General features: G+C 43.1%; 1 protein-coding gene across 3 annotated transcripts in view; it reads left to right on the forward strand.

Moving 5' to 3' along the window:
- The window catches only part of BRAP (BRCA1 associated protein), a 47,386-nt gene extending 24,826 nt beyond the window's left edge, over nt 1–22,560 (forward strand). For 2 of the 3 annotated variants that reach the window (XM_012469053.2, XM_012469054.2), the window contains 5 exons: nt 4,713–4,851; nt 5,222–5,331; nt 10,080–10,169; nt 15,674–15,777; nt 22,096–22,560. In XM_012469053.2, coding sequence (XP_012324476.1) covers nt 4,713–4,851; nt 5,222–5,331; nt 10,080–10,169; nt 15,674–15,777; nt 22,096–22,459 — 807 coding nt within the window. In that variant the 3' untranslated portion in view covers nt 22,460–22,560. Of the gene's footprint in view, nt 1–3,388; nt 3,465–4,712; nt 4,852–5,221; nt 5,332–10,079; nt 10,170–15,673; nt 15,778–22,095 lie in introns of all 3 variants that reach the window. The other variant, XM_012469052.3, reaches the window with a different exon arrangement.
- The last annotated feature ends 2,673 nt before the right edge of the window (nt 22,561–25,233 follow it).

The raw sequence follows: 25,233 nt of genomic DNA on the forward strand, positions 1-25,233 counted from the left end.
GTGGTGAAACCCCATCTCTACTAAAAATATGAAAAATTAGCTGGGCATGGTGGCTTACTCCTATAATTCTAGCTACTCGGGAGGCTGAGGCAAGAGAATCGCTTTCAACCTGGGAGGCGGAGGTTGTAATGAGCTAAGACCACACCATTGCACTCCAGCCTGGGCAACAGAGCGAAACACTATCTTTTTTTTTTTTTAAAAAAAAGTCTTTATCTGTATCTTGGGTCTATCTGCTATACCAGTTAAATTCTAGGCACTTCTTTGTTCCCCGCCACTCCAGTTGTACTTTTTCTTTTGAGACAGGGTCTCGCTCTGTTGCCCAGGCTGGAGTGCAGTGATATGATCACAGCTCACTGCTGCCTCAAACTCCTGGGTTCAAGTGATCCTCCCACCTCAGCTGGGACTACTGGTGTGCACCATCACACCCAGCTAATTTATTTTTTTTTTCGTAGAGATGGGGGTCTCACTATGTTGTCTAGGCTGGTCTCAAACTCCTAAGCTCAAGCAGTCTTCCTGCCTTGGCCTTGCAAAGTGCTGGGATTATAGGCATGAGCCATGATACTCAGCCCCAGTATTCCTTTTGATATAAATTAACTGTTATAGAACCATAGCATTTTAAAGTTGGAAATTTCCTCCAGGACCATCTTGTCCCACCACCTCATTTTATAGAGTAGGAAGATACTGAGGCCCAGAGATGAGAATCTGCAAGCTCAAAGGGTCATGGCCAGAGAATGCCAGAACTGGGACTAGAATTCAGCCCATCATATGGGGTGTAAGTCATGGCATTTGCCCTCAAAATCATGCAGTTCATTTAATGGATGGGTTTTGAGCCTTGGTGTATGCATAGAACCGTGAGAGATGCTGAGACAGAGGAAGCAAACTCAGCTCCTCCTTGGGATGGTTTCGTCTAAGAGAGTTTATACTTGTACACAAATGCATATGGTTCAGGGTGGAGATTGGAAGAAAGAGCAATAGCATCCCTAACCAGGGGTACTCAGGAAGGGCTACAGTAGGAGGCAATGTTGGTCTTTTTGACACACAGAGATGTCAGAGAAGGCCGTTTTGGAAAGATCTCATCAGGAAAATAAGATAAAGTTATTTTTTGCAGAGAATGGCAGGAAGAATTTAATAAGCTGTTAATAATAATAATTATTATTATTTTTGGGACAGTCTTGCTCTGTCACCCAGGCTGGAGTGCAGTAGCATGCTCTCAGCTCACTGCAACCTCCACCTCCCGGGTTCAAGCAGTCTTTGTGCCTTAGCCTCCTGAATAGCTGGGTCTACAGGTGCGTACTAGTACACCTGGCTAATTTTCTATTTTTAGTAGAGATGGGGTTTCACTGTGTTGTCCAGGCTGGTCTCAAACTGCTGACCTCAGGTGTCCACTCATCTCAGCCTCCTGAAGTGCTGGGATTACAGGCATCAGCCTCTGTGCCTGGCTGATAAACTGTTGTTTTTTAGTAGACAGATGAGGTGGTATATCATAGATTGCTAGTTGTTTTTATAAGTTTATTTTTGTAGTATTTTTTTCTTCTCCATATCAGATTTACATTTCGGAAAGATCATTTGATCTTTCCAGTTTGTTGTTGTTGCTGCTGTTTGTTTTGTTTTGTTTTGATTTGTTTTGTTTTTGAGAAGGGCTTCTGCTACATTGGCCAGAGTAGACTTGGCCTCAAGCTGTCCTCCCGCCTCGGCCTCCCAAAGTGCCGGGATTACAGATGTGAGCCACTGCACTTGGCCTGTTTTCTTATTCAACTATTTTCACAACCACCACACAGACCAAAGGGATGAGACAAAGCTAATTTCTGCCTCTAGCAAGACTGCATGCTGCTTTCTGGCTATCATTTCTGTTCTTTGTTCAAGTTTGTCTTTTCTCTTCTCTTTTGATGCTACAGGAAGAAGCGGACTGGATCCTTTCACTTTCTCTTACACAGATAGAGCTGGGTCATCTGTGACACACACTTAGTGTTCTTCCTTCTTATTCCCTTTTATTGGTTTTATTTACTCAGTTGGGTAACAAACTGTTACTAGTTATATCTTGAGCATTGTTTCTTCTGGTGCCAGTTCAGTCAGCCTCAGCTATAACCCACTTTCTGCCTACTTGCCCATATAACAAAAATACTCATGACTAGTATTTAGCATTATTTTGTGTGGAGTATAATGGAAAACAGTAATGGATTTTTTGACATTGTTTTTATTGGCTTTTGTAAATTGAGACATGAATGCTTGATAGAGCACTGGTATTTTCCACATGATGTTCATGGTACAGTGAGATGTCATGTGCATTTCAATAAGTACATTAACACCTTTGCGTTTAGCCAGGCACACTGGCTCATGCCTGTAATCCCAGCATTTTGGGAGGCCGAGGTGGACAGATCACTTGAAGTCAGGAGTTCAAGACCAGCATGACCAATATGGAGAAACCTTGTGCCCACTAAAAGTACAAAAATTAGCTGGGGATTGTGGTGCACGCCTGTAATCAGCTATTTGGGAGACTGAGCAGGAGAATTGTTTGAACCTGGTTGGCAGAGGGTACAGTAAGCTGAGATTGCACCACTGCACTCTAGTCTGGACAACAGAGCAAAACTCTATCTCAAAAAACAAAAACCCTTTGCTTTTAATTTGGTAAAATTTGCTACAGATTTTAAATCCAACTCTTGGGAGCAACCTGGAGAAGACAGGTTACTTTTTGAATGATTTAAATCTTTGGGAAATGGGGATAAGGTAGATTGTTTGGAGTAGAAATAGGTTATAGGTTAGGTGTGGTGGCTTACACCTGTAATCCCAGCACTTTGGAAGGCTGAGGCAGGTGGAACACCTGAGAGGTTGGGAATTCGAGACCAGCCTGACCAACATGGAGAAACTCTGTCTCTACTAAAACTACAAAATTAGCCAGGCGTGGTGGCGCATGCCTGTAATCCCAGCTACTTGGGAGGCTGAGGCAGGAGAATCACTTGAACCTGGGAGGTGGAGGTCGTGGTGAGCCGAGATTGCACCATTGCACTCCCACCTGGGCAACAAGAGCGAAACTCTGTCTCATAAAAAAGAAAAAAAACAACATTATAGTCAGACATGAAATGAAGTCCTATTAGTAACCTGTAAATACTTAGCCTTTGATCACTCAGCTTTAGACAGAAGAGCAGAAAAGGACATGAGGCAGATCCCAATTTCTCCATTCTTCTCTGTTTTATCAAGATTTTGAATATTTTTATTTTGTTTGAGAATAGTGCAAAAATGTTAGTCATTTAAGTGATATCCTTAGTTACAGTAAACTTAAAAATAGCATATAAGAGGAGGAGGATATAAAGTCCAGTGTTTGACTTTTGGGTTCTGTAACAGCTGTCTTTTATATTTAACCTGCACCATTATCTTTCGGTGTCCTGGATAGGTGTCCTGTTTGCCGGTACTGTCAAACGCCCGAGCCAGTAGAAGAAAATAAGTGTTTTGAGTGTGGTGTTCAGGAAGTAAGTAATGGGTGATGGAAAAGAACAAAGAATGCAGCTTTAATTGTTGTGAGTTTTCTTCTACCTGGTATGACTTAAGTTCTTTCTAGTTTTTGTTTGTTTAAGAAATAGGGCTTACTCTGTTGCCCAAGCTGGTCTCAAACTCCTGGTCTTAAGCAGTCCTCCCACCTCAGCCACCCACAGTGCTGGGATTGCAGGTGTGAGCCACTGTGCCCAGCCTAAATTCGTTTTGAGACTGATTTTTCTTTTTGTCTAGGGTCAGGCAAGACATATGAATACACAAATAATGTTACTCCTGAGCTAAATTTATTCCTTTTTCCTTTGCACTTTTGAAAGGTTTAGACTTTTACTGATAAATTTTGAAATTTTTTCTTGCTATTCACATAGTGCTCTTTAGAAATCAGCAAGAAAATGACCCATAAAAGAATCCTTGATTGTTGGATTTTAAACATACATTTAGTTTGGGCATGGTGGCTTACTCTCATAATCCCAGCACTTTGGGAGGCCAAGGCAGGTAGATAGATCATGAGGTCAGGAGTTTGTGACCAGTCTGGCCAACATGGTGAAATGCCATCTCTACTAAAAAAATAGAAAAATTAGCCAGGCATGGTGGTGTGCACCTGTAATCCCTGCTACTCAGGAGGCTGAGGCAGGATAATTGCTTGAACCCAGGAGGCAGAGCTGAGATCGTGCTTCTACACTCCAGCCTGGGCAACAGAGCAAGACTCCATCTCTCCATCTCAAAACAAAACATAAATTTAATCAGACTCCTATAGAAACAGTTCTGTTTTTTTGTTTTGGTTTGTTTTGTTTTTGTTTTTGCTTTTGTTTTTGCTTTTGTTTTTGTTTTTGTTTTTGTTTTTTTTGAGACAGGGTGTCATTCTATTACCCAGGCTGAAGTGCAGTGGCATGGTCATAGTTCACTGTAACCTCAAAAGGGACTCAAGCCTTCCTCCCGTCTCAGCCTCCCAAGCAGCTGGGACCACAGGTGTGTGCCACCACGCCCTAGTTTTTTTGTTTGTTTGTTTGTTTGTGGTAGAGTTAGGGTCTTGCTGTATTGCCCAGGCTGGTCTTAAACTCCTAGGCTTAGACGATCCTCCTGCCTTGGCCTTTCAAAATGCTGAGATTATAGGTGTGAGTCACTGTGCCTGACCGACAAGTCTGTCTTCTGTGTTAAGCCCCTTCCCACTCTGTGAGATGGATCATTTATTTTTATTTAACTAATTAAAATCTTACCTCTTCCGGCAGAACCTTTGGATTTGTTTAATATGTGGCCACATAGGATGTGGACGGTATGTAAGTCGACATGCTTATAAGCACTTTGAGGAAACACAGCACACGTATGCCATGCAGCTTACCAACCATCGAGTCTGGGACTATGCTGGAGGTGAACACCACTCTCATTTTCTAATTTGGACTCATTCTGCCTGGAAACTTTGCCTTCGAAATCTCTTCACTTTCCCTCCCAGCTTGAAATGTCATCTTGCCTACAGCTGTTGCAAACCCAACTTCTCAGTTTCCCTGAGGGCACTATTTTCCTAGGAATGGCTTGAATCACTCATTATAAAGGGAGTTAATACTTCCACTCTTGCTCTCTCCCTCCACTCTAAAATTCAAATGATTTGACAGTTTCAAAGAAATGTTGTAAGGCATTTAATTTAGATCTGAAAAAACAAAAATTTTGTCAGAGTTAAAAGTGTACTGAGAGAGACCCTTTTCATTCTAAAGAAACACACTTTCATTGACTCTTTCTTTAGATAACTATGTTCATCGACTGGTTGCAAGTAAAACAGATGGGAAAATAGTACAATATGAATGTGAGGGGGATACTTGCCAGGAAGAGAAAATAGATGCCTTGCAGTTAGAGGTAAGAGACTTAATGAGTTGTCACTCAATATCTGTTTCTACTGCTGTTCACTATTCTAATTTGAAACATTTGTCATTTACTTGCATGTAAATTTTTTTTTAAACTTCAGTAATGGCCTGACACGGTGGCTCATGCCTGTAATCTGAGTACTTTGGGAGTCCAAGGTGGGTGGATCACGAGGTCAGAAGTTTGAGACCCTAACTGTAAATCCTGTATACTGTAAAATTAATTTATAGGTTGAGCGCTACTCTAAAAATCTGAAATCTAAAACACTCCAGAATCTGAAACTTTTTGAGCTCAAAGGACAAGCTCATTGGAGCATATCAAATTTTGGATATTTGGATTAGGGATGCTCAACTGGTAAATATATAATGCAAATATTCCAAGATTTTAAAAAACCTGAAATCTGACACACTTCTAGTCCCAAGCATTTTAGATAAGAGACTCAACCTGTAGCGTAAGTTTTATGTTAATGAAATTTACAAGTCATGGTTTTTTTTGTTTTGTTTTGTTTTTTTGATGCAGAGTCTTTCTCTGTCACCCAGGCTGAAGTGCAGTACGCGATCTCGGTTGACTGCAACCTCCGCCTCTGGGGTTCAAGAGATTTTTCTGCCTCAGCTTCCCAAGTAGCTAGGAGTAGAGGCACATGCCACCACGCCCGAATAATTTTTTTTATTTTTTTTATTTTTTTTATTTTTTTTTGAGATGGAGTTTCGCTCTTGTTACCCAGGCTGGAGTGCAATGGCACAATCTCGGCTCACCGCAACCTCCGCCTCCTGGATTTAGACAATTCTCCTCCCTCAGCCTCCTGAGTAGCTGGGATTACAGGCACACGCCACCATGCCCAGCTAATTTTGTATTTTTAGTAGAGACAGGGTTTCATCTTGTTAGCCAGGATGGTCTCGATCTCCTGACCTCATGGTCCATCTGCCTTGGCCTCCCAAAGTGCTGGGATTATAGGCATGAGCTACTGTGCCTAGCCATGAGTCATATTTTATATAAATTTCAAAAAAGGTTGTTTTAGAAACATACCTTGTCCTTAGGAGGAAATGGACATTTGAAAACTTGCTCATTTCCAGACTTTTAAAGGTCTGATAGTAGAGGTTTATATTGTTATCATTAATAAATTTTTATATTAATTTAAAAAAAGCAAACACTTTAAATGTTTAGAATAAGTAAATTCTCCACATTAAGTATGTACATGCATTCTGTTCATACAAGAGATATTGGCCAGGCATGGTGGCTCACGCCTGTAATCCCAGCACTTTGGGAGGCCAAGATGGGTGGATCACCTGAGGTCAGGAGTTCGAGACCAGCCTGGCCAAGATGGTGAGACCCCATCTCTACTAAAAATATAAACCTGGCCAGGCGCGGTGGCTCACGCCTGTAAATCCCAGCACTTTGGGAGGCTGAGGCGGGCAGATCACGAGGTCAAGAGATAAAGACCATCCTGGCCAACATGGTGAAACCCCGTCTCTACTAAAAATTAAAAAAAAAATTAGCCAGGCATGGTGGCACGCACCCGTGGTCCCAGCTACCAGGAGGCTGAGGCGGAAGAATCGCCCCAGGAGGCAGAGGTTGCAGTGAGCCAAGATTGCGCCACTGCATTCCAGCCTGGTGACAGAGCAAGACTCTGTCTCAAAAAAAATATATATATACATATATATATATATAAAAACTTAGGGCTGGGTATGATGGCTCACGCCTATAATCCCAGCACTTTGGGAGGCCAAGGCTGGTGGATCACGAGGTCAGGAGATCGAGACCATCCTGGCCAACATGGTAAAACCTCGTCTATACTAAAAATACAGAAATTAGCTGGGCATGGTGACTCGTGCCTGTAATCCCAGCTACTCTGGAGGCTGAGGCAGGAGAATCACTTGAACCAGGGAGTTGGAAGTTTCAGTGAGCCGAGATCTCACCACTGCACTCCAGCCTGGTGACAGAGCAAGACTCCATCTCAAAAAAAAAAAAAAATACAAACTTAATTGAGTGTGGTGGTGGGCTTCTGTAATTCTAGCTACTCAGGGGGCTAAGGCAGGAGAACCGATTGAACCTGGGAGGCGAAGGTTGCAGTTAGCCTAGATGGCTCCATTGCCCTCTACCCTGGGCAACAAAAGTGAAGCTCCATCTCCCAAAAATAAAAACAAAGAACTATTTATTGGCCAGGCATGGTGCCTTATTAATCCCAGCATTTCAGGAGGCCAAGGCTTGATCAGTTGAGTTCAGGAGTTTGAAACCAGCCTGGGCAACATAAGAGGACTTTGTCACTACTAAAAGTTTAGAAAAAAATTAGCCAGGTGTGGTGGCATGCGCCTATAGTCCCAGCTACTCAGGAAGCTGAGGCAGGAGGATCTCTTGAGCCTAAGAGGTTGAGGCTGCAGTGAGCCATGATTGCGCCACTGCATTCCAACCTGGGCAACAGAGTGAGACCCAGTTAAAAAAAAATAATAGCAAAAAAGAAAAGAAAAATATTTGCTGAAGGCTACTGTCAGCCACTGGTGCTAGTGCTGCAAACGCAGCATTAAACAAACTCCCTACTCTCATGGAACTTATGGTTCAGTAGCATAGACATTCTTCTCCTTGCCCTCTCTTGTAACCTGCAGACATGTTTAGATCCCTTCTAGTCTTCTAGGATGTTTTTTCCAAAATGGAGGTGCATCCTTGCCACTCCTTGGCCTTGGGTTCTCTGTTGCCCATATTTATCAATATAATACCCCAAAGCCTTCCGCTGGTCCCATCTCTCCTAACCTGACACGCCAGTCTCCTCATTAGTGTTACTCGTTCATTTCTGAAGAGATTCTAATGTCCACAGATCTGTCTTGGCCAACTAGTTCTCTGGACTTGGACTTCTGGGTGTGTTTTTTTTTTTTTTTTTTTTTTTTTTGAAGAGGGAGTCTTGCTCTGCCACCCAGGCTGGAGTGCAGTGGCGCGATCTTGGTTCACTGCAACTTCCACCTCCCAGGTTCTAGCAATTCTCCTGCCTCAGCCTCCTGAGTAGCTGGGACTACAGGTGCATGCCACCACACCCAGCTAATTTTTGTATTTTTAGTAGAGACAGAGTTTCACCATGTTGCCCAGGCTGGTCTCAAACTTCTGAGCTCAGGCAATCCACCCGCCTCAGCCTCCCAAAGTAACTAGAATTACAGGCATGAGCCATTGCACCCAGCCGGATCTCTATCTTTATCTGTTCTCCTCCTATCTGTCAGCGCCCTCTCAAGTCTTGCCTTCTCTCAGATCTTACTGTCATATGCCATCTGTCCCTTCCATGTGGTTACACAGGACTGTTCATTCATGCAGTCATGCAGCAAACACTTCTTGACGTCTACCATGTGCCAGCACTAGAGATACCAAAGTAGAGATATTATCCTCACTTTCATAGAGTTCACAGTCCAGTCAGGGAGACAGGCAGGTAAATTGGTGATGAAGTGCTGCTGTCCTGAGCCCTGTTACTGATAGGCACAGTGCTAAGGGAGCTGAGAATGGGTACCTGACCCAAGTGCTGGGTGGGATGGGATGGAACAGGACTGCTTCCTGGGGACAGGGAGACAGGTAAGTTGGTTTGAGTTTTATATAAATTGAAAACCACTGTGGTTCTTCTTAAAGTCAGCTTGACCAGAATAAATTTTTTTTTTGTTCTTTTTTCTTTTTTTTTTGTTGTTTCTAATAAATTTTTTTTTACAGCAAGTCTTTTCATTTTTATTACTCAAAAAAGTTTCATGTTTTATTTTTATTTATTTATTTATTTTTTCTTTTTTTGAGACGGAGTTTCGCTCTTGTTACCCAGGCTGGAGTGCAATGGCACAATCTCAGCTCACTGCAACCTCCGCCTCCTGGGTTCAAACAATTCTCCTGCCTCAGCGTCCCGAGTAGCTGGGACTACAGGCATGCGCCACCATGCCCAGATAATTTTTTTGTATTTTTAGTAGAGACAGGGTTTCACCATGTTGACCAGGATGGTCTCTATCTCTTGACCTCGTGATCCACCTGCCTCGGCCTCCCAAAGTGCTGGGATTATAGGCGTGAGCCACCGCCCCTGGCCCTCATGTTTTATTTAGCTTTCTGACTCTGTGCTTGTGCCTTCAACAATCACAATGATTTTCTGCTCCTCAATAAGGAAAACACGCTTGATCGTGTCATGAACACATTTAGCACACGTGGAACTACCATAGGCCCTACTGACATGTTTCTTTGTTTTGGCAAACTCATAAGAACTTTAGGTCTTACAGCACAGACTCCTCTAAGTCTGCCTGGGCACATGCCACATGCAGATTTTGCTGCTTTCCCAACCTTCTTGGTATAAAGGTAAACAATTCTATTATGAGGGGTTCAGGACAGCCTAGTTTTGTTAGAGGCTGTATTGTAGGAAAGCTTATGTTGGTATGCCAAATGCTAGATCATTTTGAATTCCCATATACCAGCTCAAAAGACTGCTCCTGAGAGCTCTAGACTTCCTCAGCTCCTCAAATGGCAGCCGATTGTGAAGGAAATAAAGACAGGGCCAGAGTAAATTTTTTAATAAGTACATTTATTCTGACTAGATTGTAAACCCCAGGAGGACAGAAGCATAATTGTAATTTCTGTCCCCTGAGCCAGGGTATATTGAGTAGAGTGGAACCAGGGCGTAAATATACATTCTGTTGGTTAGTTTTAGTTTTCTGTGGATCATTAAAGATCAGATTTTTAAATTGGATTTCAGAGACTGACCATAGTGACTTACATTTTGGTGTTTATTCTCTATGTTTTAGTATTCATATTTACTAACAAGCCAGCTGGAATCTCAGCGAATCTACTGGGAAAACAAGATAGTTCGGATAGAGAAGGACACAGCAGAGGAAGTAAGTAAGTCTGTTTGGTTTGGTGACTGCTGAAATGCCACATGGCAGGGTACTCTGATGGGGATTGTGGAAGGCAGAGTACAGGAAAGAGGAATCTTAACATCTTCCCTTCTCAGTTGGATAACAGTTGGAGAATTGTTTTGCCACTAAAAAGAAACTTTGGATTTAAAGGCTTGACTGCTTTGATATTTTGGGGTCTTAGGGGGCTTTGTTTGCTTTTTTTTTTTTTAACCTCAGTCTGGTTTTCTAGTGCCTTGTGCAGTTCCATTAAAAAGTACAAGTATGTACATGAGAGTTTGTTATTTGAGTCAGGCAGTTGGTTTGTCAACTTGGGAACAGCTGCCTTTGGGAGCTGAAAATGGACTTCTAAGGCAATGAAATGGTACAGAGCCCTTCTAAATGGAAGGAAATAAAATTGGGCAGAGATATTGGCTCTTCATTATTCACCCTGAAGGACTAGGGCAGCAGTTTTCAAATTCTAACAAAATAATCCTTTAAAAAGGATGCCATTCACTATTTTAGCAAAATTAAAAAGTGGTTTGATTTTGGTAGAAACTCAGATGGAAGGCCCAGAGGTCTGCCTGCTTGGCTTTCCCCTTGTCTCCACTATGTGCAAGGAACCCTGAGAGTTCTAAAGAAGGTAGTCTGAAAACTAGTAAGCACCTGTGTATAATTATGGCTCTAGGAACCTTTCTCTGGACTTAGGGACAGAATCTGTAATTCACTGATTCCCTTAGTACGAAATAAAATCTTGTAAATTTTCTCAACAATGGCTGGGCGTGATGGCTCATACCTATACTCCCAGCACTTTTGAGAGGCTAAAACAGGTGGATCACTGAGGTCAGGAGTTCAAGACCAGCCTGACCAACATGGTGAAACCCCGTCTCTTAAAAAAAAAAAAAAGAAAAAGAAAAATAGTTTTCAGCGATTACTTTAGTAGCTTTGTGAGTCCCCCACCTATCCTTGGGCCTTCAGATAAGCAGTACAGAGCCCACCTCTGAGCTGGATAGGATTATCCTGGAACTTAGCAGGCAGAACCAAGGGCCCCAGTTTCTGGGTATGCCATAAATGGGTGAAATCAAGGTTTTTTAAAATTAATGCTTAACATCAGCTTTAGGCCAGTCATAGTGGCTCATGCCTATAATCCTAGCACTTTGGGAGGCTGAGGCAGGTGGATCATTTGAGGTCAGGAGTTTGAGACCAGCCTGGTCAACATGGCAAAACCCAGTCTCTAATAACAATACAAAAATTGATTAAGTGTGGTGGCAGTCACCTGTAATCCCAGCTACTCGGGAGGCTGAGTCAGGAGAGTTGCTTGAAGCCAGAAGACAGAGGTTGCAGTGAACCGAGATTACACCACTGCACTCCAGCCTAGGCAACAGGTCAAGACTCCGTCTCAAAAACAACAACAAAAAATCAGCTTTAAAATGATCTTCAGTTAAAAGTTATTGATGAAATTCTTACAGGAGCTTTCCCGAGGTCACTTGACTACTAGTTCTGAATAGGGCTTGATTAGAGTATGTGCAGGGAGGACTGCCACCCAATACTCTCAGAGGCAGAGCACAGGTCACTGCCTCATGGCGTAAAGTCATGGCTCATAGGAAAGTGCATTGACGACTCTGCTGCAGCTGCACTAATGGGTTTTTCCATGGGATATACCAGCATGACTATCTCAAGTGCTTCATGCAGACCCTTGAGAGCTAAGCTTTGGATTCTCTCTGCCCTTTCAGATTCTTTAGGATTAACTGCATTCCCTAAAACATGCCAATGAAAAGCAAGTCAAAGGGCATGGAAATGAAACACCGAAACTCATGTTTGCTTTTAGGTCAGTATAAAATGGAAGCCAGAGAAGCTCTAAATAAAAAGCTTGGGGGTGCTTGAAAGGATGCTTTTGTTTTCTGGTAACAAATGTCACTTATCCATAAGTTAATGGATGATGCAAGCTGTTTGTCCTGCCACCGTCCTCCTTTTGGCTAGTTCCTTGTCCGTTAGCACCTCTAGCAGTAGAACATGTTCAGGGAGAAACAGTAACCTGGACCCTGAGTCTCACTGACAGAGATTTTTGTTCTTGGACCTCCTGTGGATGTGGAGGAGGATCAAGGTTGAAATTCACTGTGGGCTTCAGTTATAAACACTGCTTCTTTTCCCCAGTGCCTTAGGTAGTGCTATTACTATACATGTGAGCAGAGCCTATTCTAGACAATGAAGCTCACAGACACTTGAAGATTCTTAGTTTTCATGGGATCATGTATGAAGAACACATGGTAGGCAGAGGCAGTCGTAAGGTGAACTCTCCTAAAAATGCATCTTTTCTTGTGGATGTCTAGCTCCATTTCAACCAGTATTTTTCCAGCTGTGGATTGTAAAATGAGTTTGGTGGTCCACAACTAGCATTTTTATTACATAGATAGGGTAGATGTAAATATTAGGGTGTTTCACAATGATTATTGTTTTGTGAAACTTGTTTCACTTCTGTGTGTGTCATGGGTGTTTCTTACTGTGGGCTAATGGTCAGAAATTTTCGTTTGTTTTTTGAAATAAGATCTCACTGTATTGCCCAGGCAGGAATGCATTGGCACCATCACAGCTCACTGCAGCTTCAGGCTCAGCCTCTGAGGCTTAAGTAGCTGGGACCACAGGAGGGTGCCACCGTGCCTGGCTGATTTTTAAAAATTTTTGTTGAGATGGAGAGTCTCATTATGTTGCCCAGGCTGATCTCCGATTCCTGAGCTTAAACAAACCTTCTGCCATGGCCCTCTGAAAGTGCTGGGATTACAGGCGTGAGCCATGGCACTGGCCCAGAAATGTTTTAAAAAGCACTAATTTAAATAGTTGTTAACATTTGTCTGTAGCAATATTAAAAACCTTTTTAGGGTTACCTTTATATTTTCATGTTGATATAAATGTATTTGTCTTAAATATCTTTATTAAGACGTGTACAGTTTGGTTCCTTATGATAGTAACTTTTGTCCTTTTCAACTTCCTTGAACTGACAGGAGTCAGTTTAGAAGAAAATACCAAAAGATCTAGTGCTCTGTTATTTTTAAATAATATTGAAGAGAATACCAAACTAGAATTCGAGCAATTTTAAAGCTGTTTTGATTTTTATGACATAGTAAAACATTTAGAAATTTCTCTTCCATGTTCTTCCAATGGAAGTTGGCTGTAAAGTTAATTTGTATAAAACATTTATTATTATTACTAAAGCTAGTGCTATTAGAGACTTGCTAGGCAGGCTGTATGGAAAATGATTGAAAGGAAAGTTTAGAAGTGATCCTCCATCTGCCTGAGGGAAGGCATCACAAGGACCTCTGCTAAGTTCAGATCTAGTCCAGAAGTCACTTTTCCTTCACTATAGAGTTTTGGCCTTCTTTGTAATACAGACAGAGGTTTAGAACTTACCTTTGGACCCAAACTTGAGATATAGTTCTGTATCTACCACACGCCAGCTGGATGACCTTGGGCATAATGCCTCACCTTTCTCAAGCCTAAGTTTCTATCAGAAGTTGACTTACAAGCCATACGCTTCCTATGAGGAATAAATGAGATACTGCCTGTGAAACACCTAGCTGATGCCTGGTCCGTAGGATTTAAATTCTCAGCCACTTTCAGTTCCTGTTATTACTGCCTTGTGATCCACCCAGCCTCCCCACTTTGCCTTCCCCCCTATCTTTTGCCAGTGTCCTAGACCAGAGGAGTTGAGGAAATTCGCAAGTTTGCAGATCTTTGCACAGGAGTGGATCCAATATCTACCTAGCCAGATTCCAACAGACTCTGGGCTAGGATTGCTGCCATCTGACATGTTATACATCAGAATTTTTAAATTATCTTGTTGTTAAGGCTATGTAACTTGAATTAGTCTATGGATATTGTTTTCATAAATAGACTCAAAAAAAATGGACTGCTTATGTTCCATGTGGCTTCATGATACATGAAAAAATTGTGAATTTGAAAAAACAAATGACTAGAGTCAACTGTCACAAGTTTTGTAGATTACAAATTTTTGTCTCTACAAAAAATATAAAACTTAGGTCAGGCCTGGTGATTCATGCCTGAATCCCAGCACTTTGGGAGGCTAAGGAGGGATCACTTGAGGTCAGGAGTTCAAGACCAGCCTGGCCAACATGGCAAAACCCCATCTATACTAAAAAATACAAAAATTAGCCAGGCATGGTGGCAGGCGCTTGTAGTGCCAGCTACCCAGGAGGCTGAGGCAGGAGAATCGCTTGAACTCGGGAGGCAGAGGTTGCAGTGAGCCGAGATCACACTACTGTACTCCAGCCTGGATGACAGAGTGAGACTCTGGCTCAAAAAAAGAAACAAAAACAAAAATACAAAAATTATCCACATGTGGAGGTGCATGCCTGTAATCCCAGCTTCTTGGGAGGCTGAGGCAGGAGAATCACTTGAACCTGAGAGGCAGAGGTTGCAGTGAGCCGAGATCGTGCTGCTGCAGGTGCCTGGACGATAGAACAAGACAGTGTCTTAAAAAAAAAAAAAAAAGCCAGATGTGGTGGCATGCACCTGTAGTCCCAGCTACTAGGGAGGCTGAGGTAGAAGGATAACTTGAACCTAGGAGGCATAGGTTGCAGTGAGCTGAGATCATGTCACTGTACTTCAGCCTGGGTGGACAGAGCAAGACCCTGTCTATAAATAAATATAAGAAGCACAGTGGTGACTAAGCTCTGCTGGATGTGGTAGGTAGCACATGCCTGCAGTAGTCTATTCTGGAGGCTGAGGCAGGAGGATCACTTGAGCCCAGGAGTTCAAGGCTGTAGTGAGCTGTGACTGCACCTGTGAATAAGCTACTGCACTCTAGCTTGGACAGCATGACAAGACCTCATCATTTCTTTAAAAAAAAAAAAAAAAAAGAACGGGAAGCCCCTGATGTAGTACCTGATGCTCACTCTTTACTTTCCAGTGGTTTCACTGGACATTCAGATGTTCCTGATCCCTTATTCATCCCGATATAGAGAAATAGTAAGAAAAAAAGGATTTCCCAGCTGGGCACAGTAGCTCATGCCTGTAATCCCAGCGCTTTGGGAGGCCAAGGCAGGTGGATCACCTGAGGTCAGAAGTTTGAGACCAGCTTGGTCAACATGGTGAAACCCCATCTCTACTAAAAATACAAAAATTAACTAGGCATGGTAGTGCATGCCTGTAATCCCAGCTACTCGGGAGGCTGAGGCAGGAGAATTGCTTGAACCCGGGAGGTTGCGGTGAGCCAAGATCATGCCACTGCACTCCAGCCTGGGCAACAGGCAAGACTCCATCTCAAAAAAAGAAAAAAAAGATGTCCTGGCATTTTTATTCCTTTTACAGAAATTCTTTCAAATGATTATCTCACCTTTTTCTTTCTTTTATTTTTTTCCCCTGCCTAGAAAGTGCCATATCTCACCTTTTCTAATTTTGGTTTGTCAAAGTTAGGAAAGTATGATGTTAACCCCAAAGACCACACTACATTGCCTTTGTGAAATGAGTCTGATTTCTGTTTGCTCTTTCAGATTAACAACATGAAGACCAAGTTTAAAGAAACAATTGAGAAATGCGATAATCTGGAGCATAAACTAAATGATCTCCTAAAAGAAAAGCAGTCTGTGGAAAGAAAGTAAGTATAATCTGTCTATTCTGTTATAACTGGCTCTATAAACAGACAGTTTCTTTCATTCCTATGGAAACATCCTCATTTTCAAATCTATGTATCACCAGTTTTCAGGAGTATCCCTATGTATAGAACAAGCTTCTCATTCGTTTATTATTTTATTTATTTAGGAGACAGAGTTTTGCTCTTGTTGCCCAGGCTGGAGTGCAGTGGCACAATCTCAACTCTCTGCAACCTCTGCCTCCTGTGCTCAAGTGATTCTCCTGCCTCAGCCTCCTGAGTAGCGGGGATTACAGGCATATACCACCACACCCAGCTAATTTTGTATTTTTAGTAGAGACAGGGTTTCTCCATGTTGATCAGGCTGGTCTCAAACTCTCAACCTCAGGTAATCTGCCAGCCTTGGCCTCCCAAAGTGCTGGGATTACAGATATGAGCCACTGTTCCGGGGTTTTTTTTGTTTTTCGTTTTTTGTTTTTGAGATGGACTCTTGCTCTGTTCCCCAGGCTGGAGTGCAGTAGCACGATGGCTCGCTTCAACCTCTGCCTCCTGGGTTCAAGTGAATCTCCTACCTCAGCCTCCCGAGTAGCTGGGAGTACAGGCACATGCCACCACACCTGGCTAATTTTTTATATTTTTAGTAGAGACAGGGTTTCACCATGTTGGCCAAAGATGGTCTTGATTACTTAACCTCCTGATCCACCCCTTGGCCTCCCAAAGTGCTGGGATTATAGGCATGAGCCACGGAGCCGGACCGGCTTCTCATTTATTAAAAAATGCGGGGTTTCATACCAGATGGATGCCATGTGGAATGCAGTGCTCTCTTCTGATGTCTGTGCACTTGCAGTGTGTGCAGATATCTTCCATTTTTGCCTGTTTAAAGCAATTTTCTTTTTTTTTTTTTTAAATTGTATTTTAGGTTTTGGGGTACATGTGAAGAACATGCAAGATTGTTGCATAGGTACACACAGGGCAGTGTGATTTGCTGCCTTCCTCCCCTTCACCTATATTTGGCATTTCTCCCCATGCTATCTCTCCCCAACTCCCCACCCCCCGCTGTCCCTCCTCTATTTCCCCCCAACAGACCCCAGTGTGTAGTGCTCCCCTCCCTGTGTCCATGTGTTCTCATTGTTCAACACCCGCCTATGAGTGAGAACATGCGGTGTTTGATTTTGTGTTCTTGTGTCAGTTTGCTGAGAATGATGGTTTCCAGGTTCATCCATGTCCCTACAAAGGACAAGAACTCATCGTTTTTGATGGCTGCATAATATTCCATGGTGTCTGTGTGCCACATTTTTCCTGTCCAGTCTGTCATCGATGGGCATTTGGGTTGGTTCCAAGTCTTTGCTATTGTAAACTGTGCTACAGTGAACATTCGTGTGCATGTGTCCTTATAGTAGAACGATTTATAATTCTTTGGATATATACCCAGTAATGGGATTGCTGGGTCAAATGGAATTTCTATTTCTAGGTCCTTGAGGAATCGCCACACTGTCTTCCACAATGGTTGAACTAATTTACCCTCCCACCAACAGTGTAAAAGTGTTCCTATTTCTCCACATCCTCTCTAGCATCTGTTGTCTCCAGATTTTTTAATGATCGCCATTCTAACTGGCGTGAGATGGTATCTCAATGTAGTTTTGATTTGCATTTCTCTAATGACCAGTGATGATGAGTATTTTTTCATATGTTTGTTGGCCTCATGTATGTCTTCTTTTGTAAAGTGTCTGTTCATATCCTTTGCCCACTTTTGAATGGGCTTGTTTGTTTTTTTCTTGTAAATCTGTTTTAGTTCTTTGTAAATTCTTGATATCAGCCCTTTGTCAGATGGGTAAATTGCAAAAATTTTTTCCCATTCTGTTGTTTAAAGCAATTTTCTACCATCCAGCACCTTCAGCTTCTTTAAACCATTGTGGCTGAGAACTGGCAGTTAGGAAGGAAACTGTATCTAAGCTGGAGATGTTCTATGCTCTGGCCTTGGGCAGGAATTAAAGGCAAAAGATGTTGAATATGGAGCAAAAAACTCATGGACAGCATGGCGAGAACATTCTTTATTTACTGTTATTTGGGAAGATAGTTGCTACTGATTGAAATTACCAGCCAGGTGTAGTGGCTCACGCCTGTAATTCCAACACTTTTGGGAGCCTGAGGCAGACAGATTGCTTGAGCCCAGGAATTTGAGACCAGCCTCATGGTAAAACCCCATCTCCACTAAAAATACAAAAATTAGCTGGGCATGGTGGTGCACACCTGTAGTGCCATCTACCTAGAAGGCTGAGGTAGGAGGATCACATGAGCTTGGGAGCCGAAGGCTGCAGTGAGTCAACATCACACCACTGCACTCCAGCCTGGGCAACAGCAAGACCCTGTCTCAACAAAAATAAATAATTTTTTTAAAGCTATTGTAAAATCAACACTACAAAATTAATAGAAGTAAAAATTAAAAGTTATCCTATGCTTTCAGCACCCTAACAAATTGAACAACTGCTAAAGAATACGAAGTTAAAACTGAAAGTTTTTTGAGATAAGGTCTTTCCTTGTCACCCAGGCTGGAGTACGGTGGCTCAATCTTGGCTCACTACATCGTTTTTTTTTTTGAGACAGTCTCACTCTGTTGCCAGGCTAGAATGCAGTGGTGCGATCTTGGCTCACTGCAGCCTCTGCTTCCAGGGTTCAAGCGATTCTCCCGCCTCAGCCTCCTGAGTAGCTGGGACTACAAGCATGCACCACCATGCCCAGCTAATTTTTGTATTTTTAGTAGAGATGAAGTTTTACCTTGTTGGCCAGGATGGTCTTGATCTCTTAACCTCGTGATCCTCCCGCCTCAGCCCCGCAAAGTGCTGGGATTACAGGCGTGAGCCACCACACCCAGCCTCTGGCTAACGTTTTGTAGAGACTGTTTTACCATTATAGGTGTGGGCCACCCCACCCTGTAAAACTGGAAGTTCTTTTTCACCCCCTAGATCCTGCTATCTAGTGGTAACCATTATTATTATTTTTGTTTCTGAGATGGAGTCTTGCCCTGTCAGCCAGGCTGGAGGCAATCTCACCTCTGCCTCCCAGGTTCAAGCATTCTCCTGCCTCACCCTCCCGAGTAGCTGGGATTATAAGCACCTGCCACCACACCTGGCTAATTTTTGTATTTTTAGTAGAGACGAGATTTTGCCACGTTGGCCAGGCTGGTCTCAAACTCCTGACCTTGTGATCTGCCCACCTCAGCCTCCCAAAGTGCTGGGATACAGGCGTGAGCCACCACGCCTGACCGGTATACATTATTAACCAGTACTGGTGAATATTTATTCTTCTAGATGTTTAGCTCAGCCCACGTAAATATCGCACATGCATAATCTTTTCTCTACAAAAATAGAATAGTAGGTATTCTCTTTGATAAAATATGTTTTTGGAGATTTTTTGTATACTGGCACATCTAGAGCTATCCTGATCTTTGTAATAGCTGCATGCTATTTCATTGTATGGATGTACCATAATGATTTTTTTTTTTTGTCAGTGTTGAGATAAGGTCTTGCTATGTTGCCTAGGCCTGAGTACAGTGGTGTGATCATAGCTCACTGCAGCCTTTGGCTCCTGGGCTCAAGTGTTCCTCCTAGTCTGAGCTTCTTGAGTAGCTACGACTACAGGTGTGCACCACCATACCTGCCCAATTTTAAATTTTTTTGTAGAGACAGGGTCTTGCTATATTGCCCAGGCTGGTTCTGAATTCTGAGCCTCAAGTGATCCTCCTGTCTTGGCCTCTGAAAATGCTGGCATTATAGGCATGAGCCACTGCACCTGGCCTTCCATAGTAATTTTGACCAGGTCCCTATTGATTGTGTCAAGTTGTGTCAAATCTCACACTACTATAAGCAGTACTGTAATGAGCATCTTTCTCCATGATTCTTTTTACCCAATCCTGAGTGTATCTATTCTATGGGATAAATTCCTAGAAGTAAAACAGCTGTGTCAAAGGGCATGCAAATTTTTATTTATTCATTTATTTTGAGACGGAATCTTGCTCTGTCACACAGGCTGGAGTGCAGTGGTGCAATCTCAGCTCACTGCAACCTCTGCCTCCTGGGTTCAAGCAGTTCTTCTGCCTCAGCCTCCAGAGTAACGGGGATTACAGGCCCATGCCACCACAACCAGACAGTGTTTCACCATGTTGACCAGGCTGGTCTTGAACTCTTGACCTTGTGATCTGCCCTTGGACTCCCAAAATGCTGGGATTACAGGCAAATTTTTTATTTTTAGAGATATTGCCAAGTTGTTTTCAAAAGAGTTTATACCAGTTTATGCTCCAGTACCAGTGTGTAAGAGTGCCTCTTTTCTCATGTCTCAGCTCTTGGGTGTTCTAATACATAAAAATAATATCGCAAATGTGGGTTAGTTTTTTTTGTTTTGTTTTGTTTTTGTTTTTGTTTTAGACAGGGTCATACTCTGTCACCCAGGCTAGAGTGCAGTGATGAATTCACAGCCCAATGCAGGCTGGGCTCAAGCAATCCTCTGCCTCAGCCTTCCAAGTAGCTGGGGCTACAAGAAGTGCATACCACCACACCCAGCTAATTTTAAAAAAACATTTTTTTTTGTAGAGATAGTGTCTCACTATGTTGACCAGGCTGGTTTCGAACTCCTGGCCTCAAGTGACCCTCCCACTTTGACCTCCCAGAGTGCTGGGATTACAGGCAGAGCCACTCTACTGGGTCTCTAATGGTGTGGGTTGTTTGGTTGTTTGATTGAGACAAGGTCTCGCTCTGTCACCCAGGCTGGAGTGCAATGGCATGAACACAGCTCACTGCAGCCTTGACCTGCTGGGGTCAAGCAATCCTCCCACTTCAGCCTCCTTTGTATCTGGGACCACAGGTGCATGCCATCACGCGTGGCTAATTTTTTTGATTCTTTATAGAGACAGGGTCTTACTTTGTTGCCCATACTGGACTCAAACTCATTTCCTCTTTCATTTGCTGAAGTGATCCTCTGGCTTCAGCCTCTCAGAGCATTGGGATTCCAAGCATGAGCCAATGCACCCAGCCTCAAATGATGGTTTCATTTGCAATTCTTTACTTATGAGTAAGACTGGACATCAAGAATAGGGCACTCCCAAGTCTAAAACCCTTTGGTTAGAATAAGTGCCCTTTTTTTCCCTCCAGCAAATGCAATGAAGTCAGAGCACTTGACTCTCCAAGAATGTCACTTTTCCTCATAACTTCATTATCACAGCTATCATCTCAAAGGCACCTATGTAACCACTGACTGCAAAACCAAGAAGCAGAATTTTTACATCAGTCACAGAATAGTTTCTGCTACTAAAAAATTTCTGATCCTTAAAAAAAAAAAAATCTTAAAAGTACCTGTGGGCTGGGTGCGGTGGCTCACACCTGTAATCCCAGCACTTTGGGAGGCCAACGTGGGTGGATCATGAAGTCAGGAGTTCAAGACCACTCTAGCCAAGATGGTAAAACCCCATCTCTACTAAAAATACAAAAATTAGCCAGGTGTGGTGGTGGGTGCCTGTAATCCTAGCTACTCGGGAGGATGAGGCAGGAGAATCACTTGAACTCAGGTTGCAGAGGCTGCAGTGAGCCGAGATCACACCACTGCACTCCAGCCTGGGCAACAGAGTGAGAGTCTGTCTCAAAAAAAAAAAAAAAAAAGTACCCTTGTGGGCTGGCACACTGTCTCATGCCTGTGATCTCAGCACTTTGATAGGCCAAGGCAGACAGATCACCTGAGGTCAGGAGTTCGAGACCAGCCTGACCAACATGGTGAAACCTGCTTTCTACTAAAAATACAAAAATTAGCCAGGCGTGGTGGCGGGTGCCTGTAATCCCAGCTACTTGGGAGGCTGAGGCAGAAGACTCACTTGAACCCAGGAGGCAGAGGTTGCAGTGAGCTGAGATCGTGCACTCCAGCCTGGGCAACAAGATCGAAACTCCATCTCAAAAAAAAAAAAAAAAACACTTGTGTTGCCAGGCGCTGTGGCTAATGCCTGTAATCCCAGCTCTTAGGGAGGCAGAGGCGGGAGGATAGCTTCAGCCCAGGAGTTCGAGACCTCCCTCGGCAATATAGCAAGACCCCGTTCTCCACAAAAAGGAAAAAAACAAAAGACAAAAAAAAAATGTGTAAAATACACTTGTGTTAAGTAGAGCAAAATTCTTGCTTTGCATAGCTCATTGCAATGGCAGCAAACTAGTCTTCCTCACTATGGGAGAAAGGGGCCTGTCCTAAATGCATTCTGAGGTCATGGTTTCTCTGGTCAACCCCAGATCAGAAAGGGGACTGTGTCAGCAAATGAAAAATGTGCTTTTGTCTTCCTTTGTTTTTCAAAAGGTGCACTCAGCTAAACACGAAAGTGGCCAAACTCACCAATGAGCTCAAAGAGGAGCAGGAAATGAACAAGTGTTTGCGAGCCAACCAAGTCCTCCTGCAGAACAAGCTAAAGGAGGAGGAGAAGTTGTTGAAGGAGACCTGCGACCAGAAAGATCTGCAGATCACCGAGATCCAGGAGCAGCTGCGTGACGTCATGTTCTACCTGGAGACACAGCAGAAGATCAACCATCTGCCTGCTGAGGCCCGGCAGGAAATCCAGGAGGGACAGATCAACATCCCCATGGCCTCAGCCTCAAGTCCCGCCTCTTCTGGGGGCAGTGGGAAGTTGCCCTCCAGGAAGGGCCGCAGCAAGAGGGGCAAGTGACCTTCAAAGCAACAGACATCCCCGAGACTGTTCTCCCTGGCACCGTGAGGGCGTGCTGGGACCTTCACCTAAATGTGAGGGTGGGCCCTAATAAGTACAAATGAGGATCAAGCCACAGTTGTTTGGCTCTTTCATTTGCTAGTGTGTGATGTAGTGAATGTAGAGGGTACTGACCGGGAGAGCTGATGGAAAGGGGCTGTGTTTGAAAAGGTCTTAAGAGTTCACTAACCTCAGACATTCTAATGACCATTTTGCCTTCTTGCTTGGTAGAAGCCCCAGCTCTGTTGTGCATTTTTCCATTGTATTTATGGAGTTGGTGCATTTGACATTCAGTTCTGGGGTAGGTTTAAGTTGTTAAGTTATTTCTTGTAACCTCAAAGGTAAGGTTATCTAGCACTAAAGCACTAAACCTCTCTGAGGTCATAGCAGCTGCTTTAAAGAGAGGTTTCCATTGGCTGCTGAGGAGTTATGAAAATTCCCTAGGAATAGTGTCATATCATCATCATCTTCCCCCTTCCTCTGGGAAGTGGAAGAATTGCTTGAATGTTATCTGAAAAGAGGCCTGGTGGTAAACCAGGCCCTGGCTCTTTACCAGCAGTCATCTCTTCTTGCTCTGGGGCTAGCCAGGAAAAACAAACAGCCCGGGGCACATTGGGTAGACTAAGTGTAGGAAAAATGGTGGCAGCTCCACTGTTTATTTTTGGTGACTTCATATGTCATTATCAACCTCAATTAAAGAGGAGGCTTAATGGCTGTTCCCAAACTCACATCTCAAAGTGGATATCCTAGCATCTAGCAAGAATAAGTGGGGAGATTTCTCATCTTTGTGAAAATGTAGAGTGTGTATTTTGCTGGGTGCAGTATTTTCTAAATGTTTACAAAAGATTGGGCTGCATGTTCAGGTTGCAGCTAGAGGGAGCTTGGGCAGATTTTCAATTACGCTTTCAAGATATAACCAAAGGCTGTTTCTAAATCCTAAAATTAGAATTTCAGCAGAGCCCCCTTTAAACAGTCATGTAACACTTGTGTGGGCCAACAGAGGGGCGGTGTACTCTCTCTGGAACCATAAATGTCAAATAATTCATAACCTGTAGTAACTGAGCAAACTTAAAATAAGACCTGTGTTGGAATTTAGTTTCTTGAAGAGGTAGAAGGATAGGTTAGTAAGATGTATTGTTAAATGATGGGATTTGGTTTTTGCTTTATAATTATTAGCCAAAGGTTTTCAAATGATCACATTTCAGAATAGGTTTTTAGCCGCTAATTAGGCCTCATCCCCTCTAACCTAAATCTTTTTTTTTTTTTTTTTGAGGCAGAGTTTTGCTCTTGTTGCCCATGCTGTAGGCTGGAGTGCAGTGGCATGATCTCGGCTCACTGCAACCTCTGCCTCCCAGGTTCAAGCGATTCTCCTGCCTCAGCCTCCCGAGTAGCTGGGATTACAGGCGTGCACCACTATTTCCGGCTATTTTTTTATATTTTTAGTAGAGATGGGGTTTCACCATGTTGGCCAGGCTGGTCTCAAACTCCTGACCTCAGGTGATCCACCCACCTTGGCCTCCCAGAGTGCTGGGATTACAGGCATGAGCCACTGCTCCCAGCCCCTAAATGTCTCACATGTTACTTGTTAGCACATCAGCTGTATCACTAATCGCCATCTATGTTTGTGGGATGTGCTGCAGCATTTCCCAAAAAACTTCACCTGTAATGTTGCAAAATGAATGTACTCAGACATTCTTAATTTTTACTTAAGGCAGACCAACTCTTTGAGTCTCTCTTTGACTTATATGTACAGATACCTTAAAGCTGGAGTGGGAATGTAAAGCATAACCTAATTCTCTTTCCTATAGAGATTCTATTTTATTTAAAATCTATTTTTACACTAGTTAGAATCCTGCTGTTTTAGCCAAGTTCTTCTCTTGCATGTCTGACCTTGTAGAAGCTGGGGTGGATCATAGCATACTAATTAAGAGAATTAGAAGTGGTTTACAAAGCTCGCTCACTCCTCATTTCTCTGTGATCCCCTCTATCCAGTGGCCCCACCACCACCTGGTAAAACAAATTTTTCAGCATAGGTGGGATAAATGCTCTGAAAGGCTGTGCCCAGAGGAATGGGCAAATAGACAAATGTTTCCAAACTACTGTCTATTTTAATATATATATGTTTAATAGACAAACATATATATATATATATGTTCCAGGGGAAAAAAAAATCTTACCAAGATATGTAAAGAAAATGTGTGTTTTTTTTCTTTTAAGTCAAAGAGTCATGTTTGAATTTGACAAAATCACATCAGACAGAAGCTGTGTTTTCTTCAGGATGGCAATGAACCACTTAATATACCCATACTACCTTGAACAATGAAATTGAATTAAAATAGCCAGACTTTGAAATTATTCTGCCCTGTGTGAAATTCCTGTCTCTGATTGACATTTGCTTGGGAGCATGTATCTAATCTAGGAAAGTGTCAGCCAGGCACAGTGGCTCACACCTGTAACCCAGCACTTTGGGAGGTCACAGTGGGTGGATGACCTGAGGTCAGGGGTTCACGACCAGCCTGGCCAACATGGTGAAACCCTGTCTCTACAAAAATACAAAAATTAGCCAGGCATGATGGTGGATGCCTATAATCCCAGCTACTGGGGAGGCTGAGACTAGAGAATCACTTGAACCCAGGAGGTGGAGGTTGCAGTGAGCTGAGATTATGCCATTGCATTCCAGCCTGGGCGACAGAACAAGCCTCCATCTCAAAAAAGAAAAAATAAATAAGTGTCAA

Source organism: Aotus nancymaae, unplaced genomic scaffold (assembly GCF_030222135.1).
Source record: "Aotus nancymaae isolate 86718 unplaced genomic scaffold, 86718_ANA_hifiasm-v0.15.2.pri h1tg000021l, whole genome shotgun sequence".
Taxonomy (NCBI): domain Eukaryota; kingdom Metazoa; phylum Chordata; class Mammalia; order Primates; family Aotidae; genus Aotus; species Aotus nancymaae.